This window comes from Salvelinus alpinus, chromosome 29, assembly GCF_045679555.1.
Source record: "Salvelinus alpinus chromosome 29, SLU_Salpinus.1, whole genome shotgun sequence".
NCBI lineage: Eukaryota > Metazoa > Chordata > Actinopteri > Salmoniformes > Salmonidae > Salvelinus > Salvelinus alpinus.
The window spans coordinates 16,154,896-16,174,981 of NC_092114.1; the positions used below are offsets into that span (position 1 = coordinate 16,154,896).

General features: G+C 42.0%; 1 protein-coding gene and 1 long non-coding RNA gene across 2 annotated transcripts in view; one reads left to right on the plus strand and one right to left on the minus strand.

Moving 5' to 3' along the window:
• LOC139559122 (cholecystokinin-like) overlaps positions 1–10,523 on the plus strand; it is an 11,815-nt gene extending 1,292 nt beyond the window's left edge. Inside the window, exons 2-4 of the mRNA XM_071374855.1 lie at positions 177–297; positions 611–766; positions 8,519–10,523. Of these exons, the coding sequence (XP_071230956.1) occupies positions 177–297; positions 611–766; positions 8,519–8,655 (414 nt within the window). The 3' untranslated portion in view covers positions 8,656–10,523. The remainder of the gene's footprint in view (positions 1–176; positions 298–610; positions 767–8,518) is intronic.
• Positions 10,524–14,094: 3,571 nt separating this feature from the next.
• Positions 14,095–18,184, minus strand: LOC139559123 (uncharacterized). The gene is made up of 3 exons (XR_011671692.1): positions 18,027–18,184; positions 16,068–16,206; positions 14,095–14,234 (listed from the first exon to the last, which is right to left on the minus strand). It is a non-coding gene; the product is annotated as an uncharacterized lncRNA (long non-coding RNA).
• Positions 18,185–20,086: the final 1,902 nt, after the last annotated feature.

Genomic DNA, 20,086 nt, shown 5'->3' on the forward strand with positions numbered 1-20,086 from the left:
CCTCTTTCTCTTCCCCTCTCTCTCCTTCCCACTACACCTCTCCCCTCTCTCTCTCCCTCTTTCTCTTCCCCTCTCTCTCCTTCCCACTACACCTCTCCCCTCTCTCTCCCTCTTTCTCTTCCCCTCTCTCTTCCCCTCTTTCTCTTCCCCGCTCTCTCTTCCACTCTCTCCCCTAGATGACTGCAGGGTTGTGTATGTGTGTTCTGCTGGTGGTCCTGTGCACTAGCTGTTCGGGACGCCCCCACTTCCCTCCCCCCCTCCAAGAGGGCAGCCCTGCCCTGCCCCCTCCCTCTGAAGGTAAGAACAGGGAGAGGTGCCACATCCGGATGTTGAATACATTTTTATCAAGTACGTTAAAATACCTGAGCTGCTTGATTTATCTTTCCCGGTACAAAAAAAACACTGGATACGTATTTGTTGAAACCGGTACCTTGATGATATGAATGTTTACGCTTTTTTTTAATGGCAATCCATGGGCCCTAGAAAGACGCTATAGCAATAAAAGGTTTAATTCATGATATTATCATTATTTCTTTGTCATTTAGTTCCATCAAAACAACCCAAGACAGTTTACAAATGCTAACAAGGTGGTTTGTATTTCCTTTCATAGGACGCCTCGAAACTAAAGCCCACTTCCTCTCCGAGCCATGCCTCAGAAATACTCACTCCTCTCCTTTGGTCAATACCAACCCATATATGGGAGAAGGCGGAGACTCCAGAGCCAAACTCAGTGAACTGTTGGCTAGACTCATCTCCTCACAGAAAGGTGAGTTTAATTTTTTTAAATAAAAAATCTTTGACCTTTTATTTAACTAGGCATGTCAGTTAAGAACAAATTCTTATTTACAATGACGACCTACCAAAAGGCAAAAGGTCTCCTGCGGGGACGGGGGCTGGGATTAAAAATAAAAATATAGGACAAAACACACATCATGACAAGAGAGACACCACCACACTACATAAAGAGAGACCTAAGACGAGAGTGTGAGTGTGAGTGAGAGTGTGTGAGTGTGAGCGTGTGTGTGTGTAGAGAGAGATGAAAGAGCTCACATTGTTCTCTTCAAGTGAATATTTTCTGAAGTCCCTTTAGAACCTGTCTCTCTTTCTCTGGTTGCTATGACAACGAGAGTGAGTTGAAGTCCCTTTAGAACCTGTCTCTATTTCTCTGGTTGCTATGACAACGAGAGTGAGTTGAAGTCCCTTTAGAACCTGTCTCTCTTTCTCTGGTTGCTATGACAGCGAGAGTGAGTTGAAGTCCCTTTAGAACCTGTCTCTATTTCTCTGGTTGCTATGACAGCGAGAGTGAGTTGAAGTCCCTTTAGAACCTGTCTCTCTTTCTCTGGTTGCTATGACAGCGAGAGTGAGTTGAAGTCCCTTTAGAACCTGTCTCTATTTCTCTGGTTGCTATGACAGCGAGAGTGAGTTGAAGTCCCTTTAGAACCTGTCTCTCTTTCTCTGGTTGCTATGACAACGAGAGTGAGTTGAAGTCCCTTTAGAACCTGTCTCTATTTCTCTGGTTGCTATGACAACGAGAGTGAGTTGAAGTCCCTTTAGAACCTGTCTCTCTTTCTCTGGTTGCTATGACAGCGAGAGTGAGTTGAAGTCCCTTTAGAACCTGTCTCTATTTCTCTGGTTGCTATGACAGCGAGAGTGAGTTGAAGTCCCTTTAGAACCTGTCTCTCTTTCTCTGGTTGCTATGACAGCGAGAGTGAGTTGAAGTCCCGTTAGAACCTGTCTCTATTTCTCTGGTTGCTATGACAGCGAGAGTGAGTTGAAGTCCCTTTAGAACCTGTCTCTCTTTCTCTGGTTGCTATGACAACGAGAGTGAGTTGAAGTCCCTTTAGAACCTGTCTCTATTTCTCTGGTTGCTATGACAGCGAGAGTGAGTTGAAGTCCCGTTAGAACCTGTCTCTATTTCTCTGGTTGCTATGACAGCGAGAGTGAGTTGAAGTCCCTTTAGAACCTGTCTCTATTTCTCTGGTTGCTATGACAACGAGAGTGAGTTGAAGTCCCTTTAGAACCTGTCTCTATTTCTCTGGTTGCTATGACAACGAGAGTGAGTTGAAGTCCCTTTAGAACCTGTCTCTATTTCTCTGGTTGCTATGACAGCGAGAGTGAGTTGAAGTCCCTTTAGAACCTGTCTCTCTTTCTCTGGTTGCTATGACAGCGAGAGTGAGTTGAAGTCCCGTTAGAACCTGTCTCTATTTCTCTGGTTGCTATGACAGCGAGAGTGAGTTGAAGTCCCGTTAGAACCTGTCTCTCTTTCTCTGGTTGCTATGACAGCGAGAGTGAGTTGAAATCCCTTTAGAACCTGTCTCTATTTCTCTGGTTGCTATGACAGCGAGAGTGAGTTGAAGTTCCTTTAGAACCTGTCTCTCTTTCTCTGGTTGCTATGACAGCGAGAGTGAGTTGAAGTTCCTTTAGAACCTGTCTCTCTTTCTCTGGTTGCTATGACAGCGAGAGTGAGTTGAAGTTCCTTTAGAACCTGTCTCTATTTCTCTGGTTGCTATGACAGCGAGAGTGAGTTGAAATCCCTTTAGAACCTGTCTCTATTTCTCTGGTTGCTATGACAGCGAGAGTGAGTTGAAGTCCCGTTAGAACCTGTCTCTATTTCTCTGGTTGCTATGACAGCGAGAGTGAGTTGAAGTCCCTTTAGAACCTGTCTCTCTTTCTCTGGTTGCTATGACAGCGAGAGTGAGTTGAAGTTCCTTTAGAACCTGTCTCTCTTTCTCTGGTTGCTATGACAGCGAGAGTGAGTTGAAGTCCCTTTAGAACCTGTCTCTCTTTCTCTGGTTGCTATGACAGCGAGAGTGAGTTGAAGTTCCTTTAGAACCTGTCTCTATTTCTCTAGTTGCTATGACAGCGAGAGTGAGTTGAAGTCCCTTTAGAACCTGTCTCTCTTTCTCTGGTTGCTATGACAGTGAGAGTGAGTTGTTGATCCAGATGGCTGGTGTTTGTGAACAGAAACCTGTAGTTTGTACATGTGTGAGTGTGTATATCTTTTCTGGTCTTTCCTTCTATCTTCTTAAATGTATCTGCTTTGTCAGTGATAGTATCTCTATAGACACACATACAGAGAGAACAGATAGAGAACAGACAGAGAACAGATAGAGAACAGACAGAGAACAGATAGAGAACAGATAGAGAACAGACAGAGAACAGATAGAGAACAGATAGAGAACAGATAGAGAACAGATAGAGAACAGATAGAGAACAGACAGAGAACAGATAGAGAACAGATAGAGAACAGATAGAGAACAGATAGAGAACAGATAGAGAACAGACAGAGAACAGATAGAGAACAGATAGAGAACAGACAGAGAACAGATAGAGAACAGATAGAGAACAGACAGAGAACAGATAGAGAACAGACAGAGAACAGATAGAGAACAGATAGAGAACAGACAGAGAACAGATAGAGAACAGACAGAGAACAGACAGAGAACAGATAGAGAACAGACAGAGAACAGATAGAGAACAGATAGAGAATAGACAGAGAACAGACAGAGAACAGACAGAGAACAGATAGAGAACAGATAGAGAACAGATAGAGAACAGACAGAGAACAGACAGAGAACAGATAGAGAACAGACAGAGAACAGATAGAGAACAGATAGAGAACAGACAGAGAACAGACAGAGAACAGACAGAGAACAGATAGAGAACAGACAGAGAACAGATAGAGAACAGACAGAGAACAGATAGAGAACAGACAGAGAACAGACAGAGAACAGACAGAGAACAGATAGAGAACAGACAGAGAACAGATAGAGAACAGACAGAGAACAGATAGAGAACAGACAGAGAACAGACAGAGAACAGATAGAGAACAGACAGAGAACAGATAGAGAACAGACAGAGAACAGATAGAGAACAGACAGAAACAAGACATGGGGCTACTGAAGACAGACTGTGCCGACAGCAAGACTAAAATGTTAACAGTTTAGAGATGATCTTATGGTGCTCTCAGATAGCATGTTCTTGAATTGGAATACAAAAAGTAGCTGGCAATAACTTTATTTTACCTTACTGAAGTTAGTATTAGAGCTGTATTCTATAAGAGGTGCCGTTACACTCGAGCTCTCGAAGATTCTAAGTCCATGTGAGATAAATATCGATGTGCTGAGTTCGTGTCAAACTCAACAAGCCAGAGATTCCAACTTTAATGTTTCAAAAGTTCCTGTTTACACTTTTTACCATGAAATCATAACTAGCTATACATATAGTCTGTTATTACGTACTTACGTCTACTTTGTAAATGAGACAGAAACATGGGTGAAGGTTCAAATAAAGAGACACAAATGAGAGAGAAAGAGAGATAGATGGGCAGGAGATAAATAAGCAAGCCAGAAATAAAGAGAGAGAGATGGAGAGAAATAAAGAGGGGTCATTGAAAGAGATGCAGAGATAAAGAGGGGTCATTGAAAGAGATGGAGAGAGAGGGAGAGATAAAGACGGGTCATTGAAAGAGATGGAGAGAGAGAGGGAGAGATAAAGACGGGTCATTGAAAAGAGATGGAGAGAGGGAGAGATAAAGACGGGTCATTGAAAGAGATGGAGAGTGAGAGATGGAGAGATAAAGACGGGTCATTGAAAGAGATGGAGAGATAAAGACGGGTCATTGAAAAAGATGGAGAGAGATGGAGAGATAAAGACGGGTCATTGAAAGAGATGGAGAGAAAAAGACGGGTCATTGAAAGAGATGGAGAGATAAAGACGGGTCATTGGAAAAGATGGAGAGAGAGGGAGAGATAAAGACGGGTCATTGAAAGAGATGGAGAGATAAAGAGGGAGAGATAAAGACAGGTCATTGAAAGAGATGGAGAGATAAAGACGGGTCATTGAAAAAGATGGAGAGATAGAGATAAATACGGTCATTGAAAGAGATGGAAAGAGAGGGAGAGATAAAGAGGGGTCATTGAAAGAGATGGAGAGAGAGGGAGAGATAAAGACGGGTCATTGAAAGAGATGGAGATGGAGAGAGGGAGAGATAAAGACGGGTCATTGAAAGAGATGGAGAGAGAGAGAGGGAGAGATAAAGACGGGTCATTGAAAGAGATGGAGAGAGAGAGGGAGAGATAAAGACCGGTCATTGAAAGAGATAGAGAGAGAGGGAAAGATAAAGACGGGTCATTGAAAGAGATGGAGAGAGAGAGGGAGAGATAAAGACCGGTCATTGAAAGAGATGGAGAGAGAGGGAGAGATAAATACGGTCATTGAAAGAGATGGAAAGAGAGGGAGAGATAAATACGGTCATTGAAAGAGATGGAAAGAGATGGAGAGATAAAGACGGGTCATTGAAAGAGATGGAGAGGGAGAGATAAAGACGGGTCATTGAAAGAGATGGAGAGAGAGAGGGAGAGATAAAGACCGGTCATTGAAAGAGATGGAGAGATAAATACGGTCATTGAAAGAGATGGAAAGAGAGGGAGAGATAAATACGGTCATTGAAAGAGATGGAAAGAGATGGAGAGATAAAGACGGGTCATTGAAAGAGATGGAGAGGGAGAGATAAAGACGGGTCATTGAAAGAGATGGAGAGAGAGAGGGAGAGATAAAGACGGGTCATTGAAAGAGATGGAGAGAGAGAGGGAGAGATAATTACGGTCATTGAAAGAGATGGAGAGAGGGAGAGATAAATACGGTCATTGAAAGAGATGGAAAGAGAGGGAGAGATAAATACGGTCATTGAAAGAGATGGAGAGATAAAGACGGGTCATTGAAAGAGATGGAGAGAGAGAGGGAGAGATAAAGACGGGTCATTGAAAGAGATGGAGAGAGAGAGGGAGAGATGAAGACGGGTCATTGAAAGAGATGGAGAGATAAAGAGGGGTCATTGAAAGAAATGGAGAGAGACGGAGAGATAAAGACAGGTCATTGAAAAAGATGGAGAGGGAGAGATAAAGACGGGTCATTGAAAGAGATGGAAAGAGAGGGAGAGATAAAGACGGGTCATTGAAAGAGATGGAGAGGGAGAGATAAAGACGGGTCATTGAAAGAGATGGAGAGAGAGAGGGAAAGATAAAGACGGGTCATTGAAAGAGATGGAGAGAGGGAGAGATGAAGACGGGTCATTGAAAGAGATGGAGAGAGACGGAGAGATAAAGATGGGTCATTGAAAGAGATGGAGAGAGAGAGAGAGAGAGGGAGAAATAAAGACAGGTCATTGAAAAAGTTGGAGAGAGGGAGAGATATAGACGGGTCATTGAAAGAGATGGAGAGAGAGAGGGAGAGATAAAGATGAGTCATTGAAAGAGATGGAGAGATAAAGAGGGAGAGATAAAGACGGGTCATTTAAAGAGATGGAGAGATAAAGACGGGTCATTGGAAAAGATGGAAAGAGATGGAGAGATAAAGACGGGTCATTAAAAGAGATGGAGAGATAAAGAGGGAGAGATAAAGACGGGTCATTGAAAGAGATGGAGAGATAAAGACGGGTCATTGGAAAAGATGGAGAGTGAGAGGGAGAGGTAAAGACGGGTCATTGAAAGAGATGGAGAGTGAGAGATGGAGAGATAAAGACGGGTCATTGAAAGAGATGGAGAGATAAAGACGGGTCATTGAAAAAGATGGAGAGATAAAGACGGGTCATTGAAAAAGATGGAGAGATAAAGACGGGTCATTGAAAAGTTTGGAGAGATAAAGACGGGTCATTGAAGAAGATGGAGAGAGATGGAGAGATAAAGACGGGTCATTGAAAGAGATGGAGAGATAAAGACGAGTCATTGGAAAAGATGGAGAGAGAGGGAGAGATAAAGACGGGTCATTGAAAGAGATGGAGAGATAAAGAGGGAGAGATAAAGACAGGTCATTGAAAGAGATGGAGAGATAAAGACGGGTCATTGAAAGAGATGGAGAGATAGAGATAAATACGGTCATTGAAAGAGATGGAAAGAGAGGGAGAGATAAAGAGGGGTCATTGAAAGAGATGGAGAGAGAGGGAGAGATAAAGACGGGTCATTAAAAGAGATGGAGAGAGAGAGGGAGAGATAAAGACGGGTCATTGAAAGAGATGGAGAGAGAGACAGGGAGAGATAAAGACGGGTCATTGAAAGAGATGGTGAGAGAGAGCGGGAGAGATAAAGACGGGTTATTGAAAGAGATGGAGAGAGAGAGGGAGAGATAAAGACCGGTCATTGAAAGAGATGGAGAGAGAGAGAGGGAAAGATAAAGACGGGTCATTGAAAAAGATGGAGAGAGAGGGGGAGAGATAATGACCGGTCATTGAAAGAGATGGAGAGGGAGAGATAAATATGGTCATTGAAAGAGATGGAAAGAGATGGAAAGATAAAGACGGGTCATTGAAAAAAGATGGAGAGAGAGAGGGAGAGATAAATACGGGTCATTGAAAGAAATGGAGAGAGACGGAGAGATAAAGACGGGTCATTGAAAAAGATGGAGAGAGAGAGGGAGAGATAAAGACGGGTCATTGAAAGAGATGGAGAAAGAGAGGGAAAGATAAAGACGGGTCATTGAAAGAGATGGAGAGATAAAGAGGGGTCATTGAAAGAGACGGAGAGATAAAGAGGGGTCATTGAAAGAGATGGAGAGAGAGGAGAGATAAAGAGGGGTCATTGAAAGAGATGGAGAGAGGGAGAGATAAAGATGGGTCATTGAAAGAGATGGAGAGAGAGGGAGAGATAAAGAAGGGTCATTGAAAAAGCTGGAGAGAGAGAGGGAAAGATGAAGACGGGTCATTGAAAGAGATGGAGAGAGAGAGAAAGACGGGTCATTGAAAGAGATGGAGAGATAAACACGGATCATTGAAAGAGATGGAGAGAGAGATAAAGACGGGTCATTGAAAAGCATGGAGAGAGAGAGGGATGGAGCGGTGTAATTGTGCCTCTGAACCTCATTAGTAAAAGCTGTTATTAATTCTATAACCAGACGGAGGGTTGGGCTTAGAACACTGGCCTCTGACACACACACACACACACACACACACACACACACACACACACACACACACACACACACACACACACACACACACACACACACACACACACACACACACACACACACACACACACACACACACACACACACACACACACACACAGAGAGAGATCATTCTGAGACCTGTGAAGTGCCTTGGCTCAAAGGGAGCATGTGAGAGGACTAGATGTAACATGCTTGACATTTACACCTCCTACACTGACAGTGTGTGTGTGTGTGTGTGTGTGTGTGTGTGTGTGTGTGTGTGTGTGTGTGTGTGTGTGTGTGTGTGTGTGTGTGTGTGTGTGTGTGTGTGTGTGTGTGTGTGTGTGTGTGTGTGTGTGTGTGTGTGTGAGGTAGTGAGGGGAGTGATAAAAGCTCCACAGTGACACTAACACCATGGATGTTACCATCACACGCCAGTCAAACCACCAGGGTCAGATTTTTCCAGTGTCAACCTCGTCCTATATTACCATCACACCAGTAAAATATAAAAAACGGTGTTATAGCTCTCCCTTTTTTGCCCTCCTCCATCCCCCCCTCCGCGCCTCCCTGCTCCCTCCCTCCCCGCTCCCTCTAGGTTACATCAGTGGGAACTCAACAGTGAACAGCAGAGCCAGCGGTCTCAGTGCTAACCACCTGATAAAAAACCGAGACTACACCGGGTGGATGGACTTTGGCCGCCGCAGCGCAGAAGAAAACGAGCACTCCTCGTAGAAAAGTAGTCCCTCTCTACAAGAATAGAACAACAAGTCACTGTCTCGTCATGAGAGTATATTTATTCTGTATTTGATGTACACTTGTTTGTAAACACTATATGATGCAATATACAGTATCTACAGTGACAAGAAAAAGTATGTGAACCCCTTGGAATTACCTGGATTTCTGCATAAATTGGTTGTCAAATTTGATCTGACACAGCGTGCTTCAACTAATAACACGCAAATAATTGTATTTTTCTTGTCTATATTGAATACATCATTTAAACATTCACAGTGTAGGTTGGAAAAAGTATGTGAACCCCTAGGCTAATGACTTCTCCTAAAGCTAATTGGAGTCAGGAGTCAGCTAACCTGGAGTCCAATCAATAAAGACGAGGTTGGAGATGTTGGTTAGAGCTGCCTTGCCCTATAAAAAAACACTCACACATGTTTTGTTTTCTATTCACTAAAAGCATTGCCTGATGTGCCTCGAACAAAAGAGATCTCAGAAGACCTAAGATTAAGAATTGTTGACTTGCATATAGCTGGAAAGGGTTATAAAAGTATCTCTAAAAGCCTTGATGTTCATCAGTCCACGGTAAGACAAATTGTCTATAAATGGAGAAAGTTCAGCGCTGTTGCTAGTCTTCCTAGGAGAGGCCGTCCTGCAAAGATGACTGCAAGAGCACAGCGCAGAATGCTCAATGAGGTTAAGAAGAATCCTAGAGTGTCAGCTAAAGACTTACAGAAATCTCTGGAACATGCTAACATCTCTGTTGACGAGTTTATGATACGTAAAACACTAAACAAGAATGGTGTTCATGGGAGGACACCATGGAAGAAGCCACTAATGTCCAAAATAAACGTTGCTGCACGTCTGAAGTTCGCTAAAGTGCACCTTGATGTTCCACAGCGCTACAGGCAAAATATTCTGTGGTCAGATGAAACTACAGTTGAGTTGTTTGGAAGGATCACACAACACTATGTGTAGAGAAAAAAAGGCACAGCACACCAACATCAAAACCTCATCCCAACTGTAAAGTATGGAGGAGGGAGCATCATGGTTTGGGGCTGCTTTGCTGCCTCAGGGCCTGGACAGCTTGCTGTCATTGACGGAAAAATGAATTCCCAAGTTTATCAATACATTTTGCAGGAGAATGTTAGGCTATCTTTCTGTCAATTGAAGCTCAACAGAAGTTGGGTGACACAACAGGACAACGCCTCAAAACATAGAAGTAAATCAACAACAGAATGGCTTCAACAGAAGAAAATACACCTTCTGGGGTGGCCCAGTCAGAGTCCTGACCTCAACCCGATCGAGATGCTGTGGCATGACCTCAAGAGAGCAGTTCACACCGAACTGAAACAGTTTTGTAAAGAGGAATGGTCCAAAATTCCTCCTAACCGTTGTGCAGGTCTGATACGCAACTACAAACATTTTTTGGGTTGAGGTTATTGCTGCCAAAAGGAGGATCAACCAGTTATTAAATCCAAGGATTTACATACTTTTCCCACCCTGCGCTGTGAATGTTTACATGGTGTGTTCAATAAAGACATGAAAACGTATAATTGTTTGTGTGTTATTAGTTTAAGCAGACTGTGTTTGTCTATTGTTGTGACTTAGATGAAGATCAGATCAAATTTTATGACAAATTTATGCAGAAATCCAGGTAATTCCAAAGGGTTCACATACTTTTTCTTGCCACTGTACATATCCCAAATTTAGCAGAAAGGCTATTTAATGTTCTGGTTTTCTGTCCTGGCTTTTTGTCTGTTTATGGTTTTGGAGGGAATTGTATGGAATATAAAAAGGTCAGGTGTGGATAGAAAGAGATTTATAGTTCTCAGTGAGACAAACCTGGATCAATAAAAGTTGAGAATGTACAGTATTTCAACAGAAGTTCCCAAAGACACACACACACACACACACACACACACACACACACACACACACACACACACACACACACACACACACACACACACACACACACACACACACACACACACACACACACACACACAAAAATATGGACGCACAGATAACAACTTACACACGCGTCAACCACATAATATACTCGTGGTACAACCTCAAGACTTTACACTAGAAATTAAAATAGTGAGCAGTGGCCCATTATAGTACATCAAGTTGGTAGAATACACAGCTCTACTCTTCTAGAACCACAGTCCTGCTGCTTTTCAGTTCTCTCAATTAACCAATTACTATAATTTATAAATGTATTAAGGCCATTGATTGGTCAGAGAGTACACACACCTGGTTTCCCAGGTCTGAATCAGTCTCTGATTAAAAAGGAAAGGATGAAAAACCAGTATCATGAATATTTAGGACTATGTATACGCAGTGCTGATTTTAGCATGTACAGTTGAAGTCGGAAGTTTACATAGACCTTAGCCAAATACATTTAAACTCAGTTTTTCACAATTCCTAAAATTTAATCCAAGTAAAAAATTCCCTGTCTCAGGTCAGTTAGGATCACCACTTTATTTTAAGAATGTGAAATGTCAGAATAATAGTAGAGAGAATGATTTATTTCAGCTTTTATTTCTTTCATCACATTCCCAGTGGGTCAGAAGTGTGGTGGTTAATTTCTGTATTATCAAATGAGGAGAGACAAACTTATCACACAAGTCAAGAGTTATAAGTAAACTGAATCTTTATTAGTGAGAGCTTTGCAATAGCGGCGGCTTGTCGACGAATCAACCTCAGATGATTCGTTGACAGAGCCCCAACACAAAGGCTACTGAGATATTTTATAGCAAAGATCCACCCCCTAGTCGACATAACAAACCACATATATTAGGAACAGTTCACAAAGTGAGACTTTATAAATGAGAAAGGAGCCAGATAGCATTCGCTTTAAATTATCGTTCAGTTTGGCTCCTAAGACAAGGTTCCTATCTCGTTCCTGTTACTCCTAGCACAAAAACACCAACTCGCCCAATGGCATAAATCAATGGTCAACTCCAGACACTACCACACACTTCCCCAAGGCCAAAGGAGAGAGTGACTGGCACACAAACATTGTGGAAACCAGTAATTGGTTCCCCATTAATCACACCATCCCTTCACATGGTTTAGAATAGGTAAAGACACATTCACATATGAAAACAATGTTCCCTCCTGTTCTCTTCCCTTTCTGATAGTCTGCAAAGCACCAGGGACATGTGAAAGACAAGCCTGACCTCTCCCCTCTCTGGGCCCCAGGTGACTGAGCCCCAGGTGACTGAGCCCTAGGTGACTGAGCCCCAGCTGAGGGAAGAAGTGCAACTGCCAACACCAGAGTCCAAAGGGATACATTCTAATAACAAGTATATCACATAAGAATATTATGCAGATAAGACATCTTAATTATCTATGTTAGACAACTAATTCTGATTCATCCGCCATAGAAGTTTACATACACTCAATTAGTATTTGGCAGCATTGCCTTTAAGTTGTTTAACTTAAGTCAAATGTTTCAGGTAGCCTTCCACAAGCTTCCCACAATACGTTGGGTGAATTTTGGCCAATTCCTCCTGACAGAGCTGGTGTAACTGAGTCAGGTTTGTAGGCCTCCTTGCTTGCACACACTTTTTCAGTTCTGCCCACAAATTGAGGTCAGGGCTTTGTGATGGCCACTCCAATACCTTGACTTTGTTGTCCTTAAGCCATTTTGCCACAACTTTGGAAGTATGCTTGGGGTCATTGTCCATTTGGAATACCCATTTGCGACCAAGCTTTAACTTCCTGACTGATGTCTTGAGATGTTGCTTCAATATATCCACATAATTTTCCTGTCTCATGATGCCATCTATTTTGTGAAGTGCACCACTCCCTCCAGCAGCAAAGCACACCCACAACATGATGCTGCAACCCCCGTGCTTCACGGTTGGGATGGTGTTCTTCAGCTTGCAAACTTCACCCTTTTTTCCTCCAAACATAACAATGGTCATTATGGCCAAACAGTTCTATTTTTGTTTTATCAGACCAGAGGACATTTCTCCAAAAAGTACAATCTTTGTCCCCATGTGCAGTTGCAAACCGTAGTCTGGCTTTTTGATGGCAGTTTTGGAGCAGTGGCTTCTTCCTTGCTGAGCGGCCTTTCAGATTATGTCGATATAGGACTCGTTTTACTGTGGATATAGATACATTTGTACCCGTGTCCTCCAGCATCTTCACAAGGTCCATTTGCTGTTGTTCTGGGATTGATTTGCACTTTTCGCACCAAAGTACATTCATCTCTAGGAGACAGAACGCGTCGCCTTTCTGAGTGGTTTGATGGCTGCGTGGCCCCATGGTGTTTAAACTTGCGTACAATTGTTTGTACAGATGAACGTGGTACCGTCAGGCGTTTGGAAAATGCTCCCAAGGATGAACCAGACTTGTGGAGGTCTACAAATGCTTTCTGAGATCTTAGCTGATTTCTTTTGATTGAGTAGATGATATGTCAGACTGATTGTCAGTCACAGGTGTGTGTGTTTTTTTTACTGTATTCCTACACTTCCACAATGTATGGTAAAGCGTATTTCTTACAACCTCGTCAGCAGCACTTCTTAGTGATTCCAATTTGCATCACAGACTCCTACATTACGATTATACCTTCTGATAAATGAGAATTATACTGACTCCTACTGATGACATTTGTGAATACCGGTAACAAGTGGCGATTTTAGCATGTACATCTTGCTGGGGCAAACAAAAAAAACACGAAATAATATCCATGCCAGCAAAGCCGCTACACAACAAAACACTAAACAATACATGAATTGCACTATAACGGTAACAAACAGTGCCCACAAACTGTTAGGGCCTACATAAAGCTGTCCCAACAGCAGAGTCCCAACAGCAGTCCCAACACCTTACCACTGCTACACCTGGCTATCAGTGGAGCCTTGTCTGGCAGCGAAACAGTTAATTCAGCCTCATTTACTGCCTTTTTAAAAAAACAGAGCTGATGTGGCTGACTTGCTTTAACACATGTGGTTTCTACTGACAATTGAGATGTACAAACTATGGCATAAGGGAACGACGAGCGGATCAGAGGCAATCCGTAATTTCCATTAAGTCAATAATGAGCGAGCTAGGACGGACGTTGTCAATATAACTATTTGTTCAGCACTTTTGAAATGTACAGCACCAGAATTCAGAACATTTGGCGTTCTTACAGTATTCTCCCTGTACACCAAGTCAGAACCGTAGGATAAATAATGGGGGGCATATGAGCAGACAATGAAAGCTCTTACAATATTCAATGATTACATATCTCTAAAACAGGCTATGGGCTAATTAAGAGGGGAAAAGGGACCAAATTATTAGCGTGATGCACAAGGACTACTAACAGCTTACTACACAACATACACTTAGTAACGTTATTACTTTCTAAGCTACAGTATACATATCTCCCTGTCATATTCCATCATTTATGCAGCAGCATACAATACATTTTTAGACTCACGTTGTTCTGCTGTGCTCACTTCCTTCCAAACCACTCATTGTTGAATTTGCCATTTCTATCTTGTTGTGTAATGTTTATGTCCAATGGCCGATGAGCACCGATATGGTTTATCTGTCGTTTCTCTTCTTAATTTCTCTTCCTATGACAAGGATTGAAAAGGATTTGCCAGTAGATTTTCGACTTGATTCATGATGATGACTGCTAGCTAAGATTTTGAAAGTATGATGTTGACATGATCAGTCCAATCAAAGCTTTTCAACTGAGATAGCACATTTTATGACCTGGTGGTAATGACATTTCCCCTCAGCTATTTGGGGAATCCAACAAAAATCTTTATATTCTTAAATAGTGTGCTCTCAGCCACTATTAGATCATGTTTCCAGACAGAGTGAATAATATATTCAGATAGATAAAAAGCACTTTCAAGATTTTTCAAAAACATTTAACATCCAAAAAGTGCCTGTATTTGCAAAACCAACCAGCTAGTCTTTTAACACCTTCATTAGAAAACCGTGTTTTCTGAAACTGTTTTTGAATACATTTGATAAAAAATGATATGTCAGACTGATTGTCAGTCACAGGAGTTTTTTTTACTGTATCCCTACACTTCCACAATGTATGGTAAAGCGTATTTCTTACAACCTCGTCAGCAGCACTTCTTAGTGATTCCAATTTGCATCACAGACTCCTACATTTATCACCTTTACCTGCAACTGAGGTTCTCGCCGTGTGCGGTGGCGCGTGCCTGTAATCCAAGTCACTGGGAGGCTGAGGTTGGCGGATCGAGTGAGCTGAGGAGCTCTGAGCTGCAGCATGCTATGTCGAACGGGTGTCCGCGCTAAGTTCGGTATCGATATGGTGTTCCTGGGGGAGCCCGAGACCACCAGGTTGTCTAAGGAGGGGTGTACCGGCCCAGGTCGGAAACGAAGCAGGTCAAATCCCCCGTGCCGTCCAGTAGTGGGATAGCGCCTGTGAGTAGATGCTGCAGTGCAGCCTTGGCAAGACATCGAAACCTAACCTTTTTTTATCTGCATCATGATTTGCCTCCACGAAATGTTTAGCAGCATGAAAAGTCGGCACGTTTTTTGCAGGTTACCAAAAACCATTACGATTATACCTTCTGATAAATGAGAATTATACTGACTCCTACTGATGACATTTGTGAATACCGGTAACAAGTGGCGATTTTAGCATGTACATCTTGCTGGGGCAAACAAAAAAAACACTAAATAATATCCATGCCAGCAAAGCCGCTACACAACAAAACACTAAACAATACATGAATTGCACTATAACGGTAACAAACAGTGCCCACAAACTGTTAGGGCCTACGTAAAGCTGTCCCAACAGCAGAGTCCCAACAGCAGTCCCAACACCTTACCACTGCTACACCTGGCTATCAGTGGAGCCTTGTCTGGCAGCGAAACAGTTAATTCAGCCTCATTTACTGCCTTTTTAAAAAAAACAGCTGATGTGGCTGACTTGCTTTAACACATGTGGTTTCTACTGACAATTGAGATGTACAAACTATGGCATAAGGGAACGACGAGCGGATCAGAGGCAATCCGTAATTTCCATTAAGTCAATAATGAGCGAGCTAGGACGGACGTTGTCAATATAACTATTTGTTCAGCACTTTTGAAATGTACAGCGCCAGAATTCAGAACATTTGGCGTTCTTACAGTATTCTCCCTGTACACCAAGTCAGAACCGTAGGATAAATAATGGGGGGCATATGAGCAGACAATGAAAGCTCTTACAATATTCAATGATTACATATCTCTAAAACAGGCTATGGGCTAATTAAGAGGGGAAAAGGGACCAAATTATTAGCGTGATGCACAAGGACTACTAACAGCTTACTACACAACATACACTTAGCAACGTTATTACTTTCTAAGCTACAGTATACATATCTCCCTGTCATATTCCATCATTTATGCAGCAGCATACAATACATTTTTAGACTCACGTTGTTCTGCTGTGCTCACTTCCTTCCAAACCACTCATTGTTGAATTTGCCATTTCTATCTTGTTGTGTAATGTTTATGTCCAATGGCCGATGAGCACCGATATGGTTTATCTGTCGTTTCTCTTCTTAATTTCTCTTCCTATGACAAGGATTGAAAAGGATTTGCCAGTAGATTTTCGACTTGATTCATGATGATGACTGCTAGCTAAGATTTTGAAAGTATGATGTTGACATGATCAGTCCAATCAAAGCTTTTCAACTGAGATAGCACATTTTATGACCTGGTGGTAATGACATTTCCCCTCAGCTATTTGGGGAATCCAACAAAAATCTTTATATTCTTAAATAGTGTGCTCTCAGCCACTATTAGATCATGTTTCCAGACAGAGTGAATAATATATTCAGATAGATAAAAAGCACTTTCAAGATTTTTCAAAAACATTTAACATCCAAAAAGTGCCTGTATTTGCAAAACCAACCAGCTAGTCTTTTAACACCTTCATTAGAAAACCGTGTTTTCTGAAACTGTTTTTGAATACATTTGATAAAAAATGATATGTCAGACTGATTGTCAGTCACAGGAGTTTTTTTTACTGTATCCCTACACTTCCACAATGTATGGTAAAGCGTATTTCTTACAACCTCGTCAGCAGCACTTCTTAGTGATTCCAATTTGCATCACAGACTCCTACATTTATCACCTTTACCTGCAACTGAGGTTCTCGCCGTGTGTGGTGGCGCGTGCCTGTAATCCAAGTCACTGGGAGGCTGAGGTTGGCGGATCGAGTGAGCTGAGGAGCTCTGAGCTGCAGCATGCTATGTCGAACGGGTGTCCGCGCTAAGTTCGGTATTGATATGGTGTTCCTGGGGGAGCCCGAGACCACCAGGTTGTCTAAGGAGGGGTGTACCGGCCCAGGTCGGAAACGAAGCAGGTCAAATCCCCCGTGCCGTCCAGTAGTGGGATAGCGCCTGTGAGTAGATGCTGCAGTGCAGCCTTGGCAAGACATCGAAACCTAACCTTTTTTTATCTGCATCATGATTTGCCTCCACGAAATGTTTAGCAGCATGAAAAGTCGGCACGTTTTTTGCAGGTTACCAAAAACCATTACGATTATACCTTCTGATAAATGAGAATTATACTGACTCCTACTGATGACATTTGTGAATACCGGTAACAAGTGGCGATTTTAGCATGTACATCTTGCTGGGGCAAACAAAAAAAACACTAAATAATATCCATGCCAGCAAAGCCGCTACACAACAAAACACTAAACAATACATGAATTGCACTATAACGGTAACAAACAGTGCCCACAAACTGTTAGGGCCTACATAAAGCTGTCCCAACAGCAGAGTCCCAACAGCAGTCCCAACACCTTACCACTGCTACACCTGGCTATCAGTGGAGCCTTGTCTGGCAGCGAAACAGTTAATTCAGCCTCATTTACTGCCTTTTTAAAAAAACAGAGCTGATGTGGCTGACTTGCTTTAACACATGTGGTTTCTACTGACAATTGAGATGTACAAACTATGGCATAAGGGAACGACGAGCGGATCAGAGGCAATCCGTAATTTCCATTAAGTCAATAATGAGCGAGCTAGGACGGACGTTGTCAATATAACTATTTGTTCAGCACTTTTGAAATGTACAGCGCCAGAATTCAGAACATTTGGCGTTCTTACAGTATTCTCCCTGTACACCAAGTCAGAACCGTAGGATAAATAATGGGGGGCATATGAGCAGACAATGAAAGCTCTTACAATATTCAATGATTACATATCTCTAAAACAGGCTATGGGCTAATTAAGAGGGGAAAAGGGACCAAATTATTAGCGTGATGCACAAGGACTACTAACAGCTTACTTAGTAACGTTATTACTTTCTAAGCTACAGTATACATATCTCCCTGTCATATTCCATCATTTATGCAGCAGCATACAATACATTTTTAGACTCACGTTGTTCTGCTGTGCTCACTTCCTTCCAAACCACTCATTGTTGAATTTGCCATTTCTATCTTGTTGTGTAATGTTTATGTCCAATGGCCGATGAGCACCGATATGGTTTATCTGTCGTTTCTCTTCTTAATTTCTCTTCCTATGACAAGGATTGAAAAGGATTTGCCAGTAGATTTTCGACTTGATTCATGATGATGACTGCTAGCTAAGATTTTGAAAGTATGATGTTGACATGATCAGTCCAATCAAAGCTTTTCAACTGAGATAGCACATTTTATGACCTGGTGGTAATGACATTTCCCCTCAGCTATTTGGGGAATCCAACAAAAATCTTTATATTCTTAAATAGTGTGCTCTCAGCCACGATTAGATCATGTTTCCAGACAGAGTGAATAATATATTCAGATAGATAAAAAGCACTTTCAAGATTTTTCAAAAACATTTAACATCCAAAAAGTGCCTGTATTTGCAAAACCAACCAGCTAGTCTTTTAACACCTTCATTAGAAAACCGTGTTATCTGAAACTGTTTTTGAATACATTTGATAAAAAATGATATGTCAGACTGATTGTCAGTCACAGGAGTTTTTTTTACTGTATCCCTACACTTCCACAATGTATGGTAAAGCGTATTTCTTACAACCTCGTGTAAGAAATTGAAATAGATACTGGAGACTAGTATAACAACATTCCAACATAGGCTATCCTTTGTACAAAATGAACCCACCCTCTCTTTGTCCTTAGGCACATGCCGATCTCATTAGATACTAACCTCAGACACACACACACCCCACTCAGGACAGGCCCCTGAAACATCATTTAGACATACACATTCTTTCCAAGGGTGTGACTCAAGACAAAGAACTATGTCAAGAGCCAATGGAACGTCGACACCTGGTCCGAACAGGACCACTCACGACCAAGATTGACCAAGAGGAAGGCCAGACGACAAGACCACCTACTTTGCTAGTTGCCTATATAATTTGAATGTACTGTTTAGAGCGCTCTCTTCTCCGACGATTTCATAAGAATCTGACAGAAAGGGGCCGTGCACGTTTTTGCCTGATATCTTTACACTTGAATAAAACGGCCTTATTATAAAATTATCCACCTCGTCCTATGTCTCCACTTGTTCTCCTGTCTCCAATAAACGTTTTACTAACAGAACTTGGTAGCAGAGGATGGTTAACAGCCTTACAATTCGGTCCATAGAGAGTTGATGAGACAGGAGGCGAGTGGGAGAAAGATTCAAGAAGGAGAGGTGACCCGCTCGAGGGAGACGTCGGCGATTCAACTCACCCAGGAAACTGATCAAAGAGCTCGAAAATATTAAGGTAAGCAGAGCCGGTTTAATCAAAATCTGCATATTGTATTATAGCCAATATCTAAATTATGATCAGGAGTACTGAGGTGAGTGTGAATTGTTGCTAAATTTATGTGGAATTGTCTAGAATCTAAGGCACGGTGTAAGGATATCTGCGTTAAAAATCCCATTCCAAGTAGTCTGATAACAGTGAGGAATTAAATGAATTAACTGAATGTATTCCAAGTAGTCTGATAACAGTGAGGAATTAAATGAATTTTGTCTGAAATGTATTCCAAGTAGTCTGATATACCAGTGAGGAATTGTGGTAATAGCGAACCTGAGCCTACTGGAGTTGGCATTCCAGTAGACAGAAGGCTATGCTGAATGTATTCCAAGTAGTCTGATAACAGTGAGGAATTAAATGCTGAAATGTATTCCAAGTAGTCTGATATACCAGTGAGGAATCGATGAAATACGTTGCATGAGCAGAACCGAGACAAGTCGATAACGCCAAATCAATGTGAGTGATTGAACGTTCCACGAGGCCGATTGCTAATAATTAGCCATATGCTAAGTTGAGGCTGTGTTGGAAGTGACCGCCGGGTCAGAGAAGCAGCTATTTTCTGCTGATAAGTTGACCTGATTTTTCCCTCTCGTGCTGTTGATAAATCCTTAAGGGTTAGAATTAATTTGACAATTATTTTAGAAGCGCTTGATTTACTAGTATATTGTTCCCAAAGGAAATTTCTTGAATG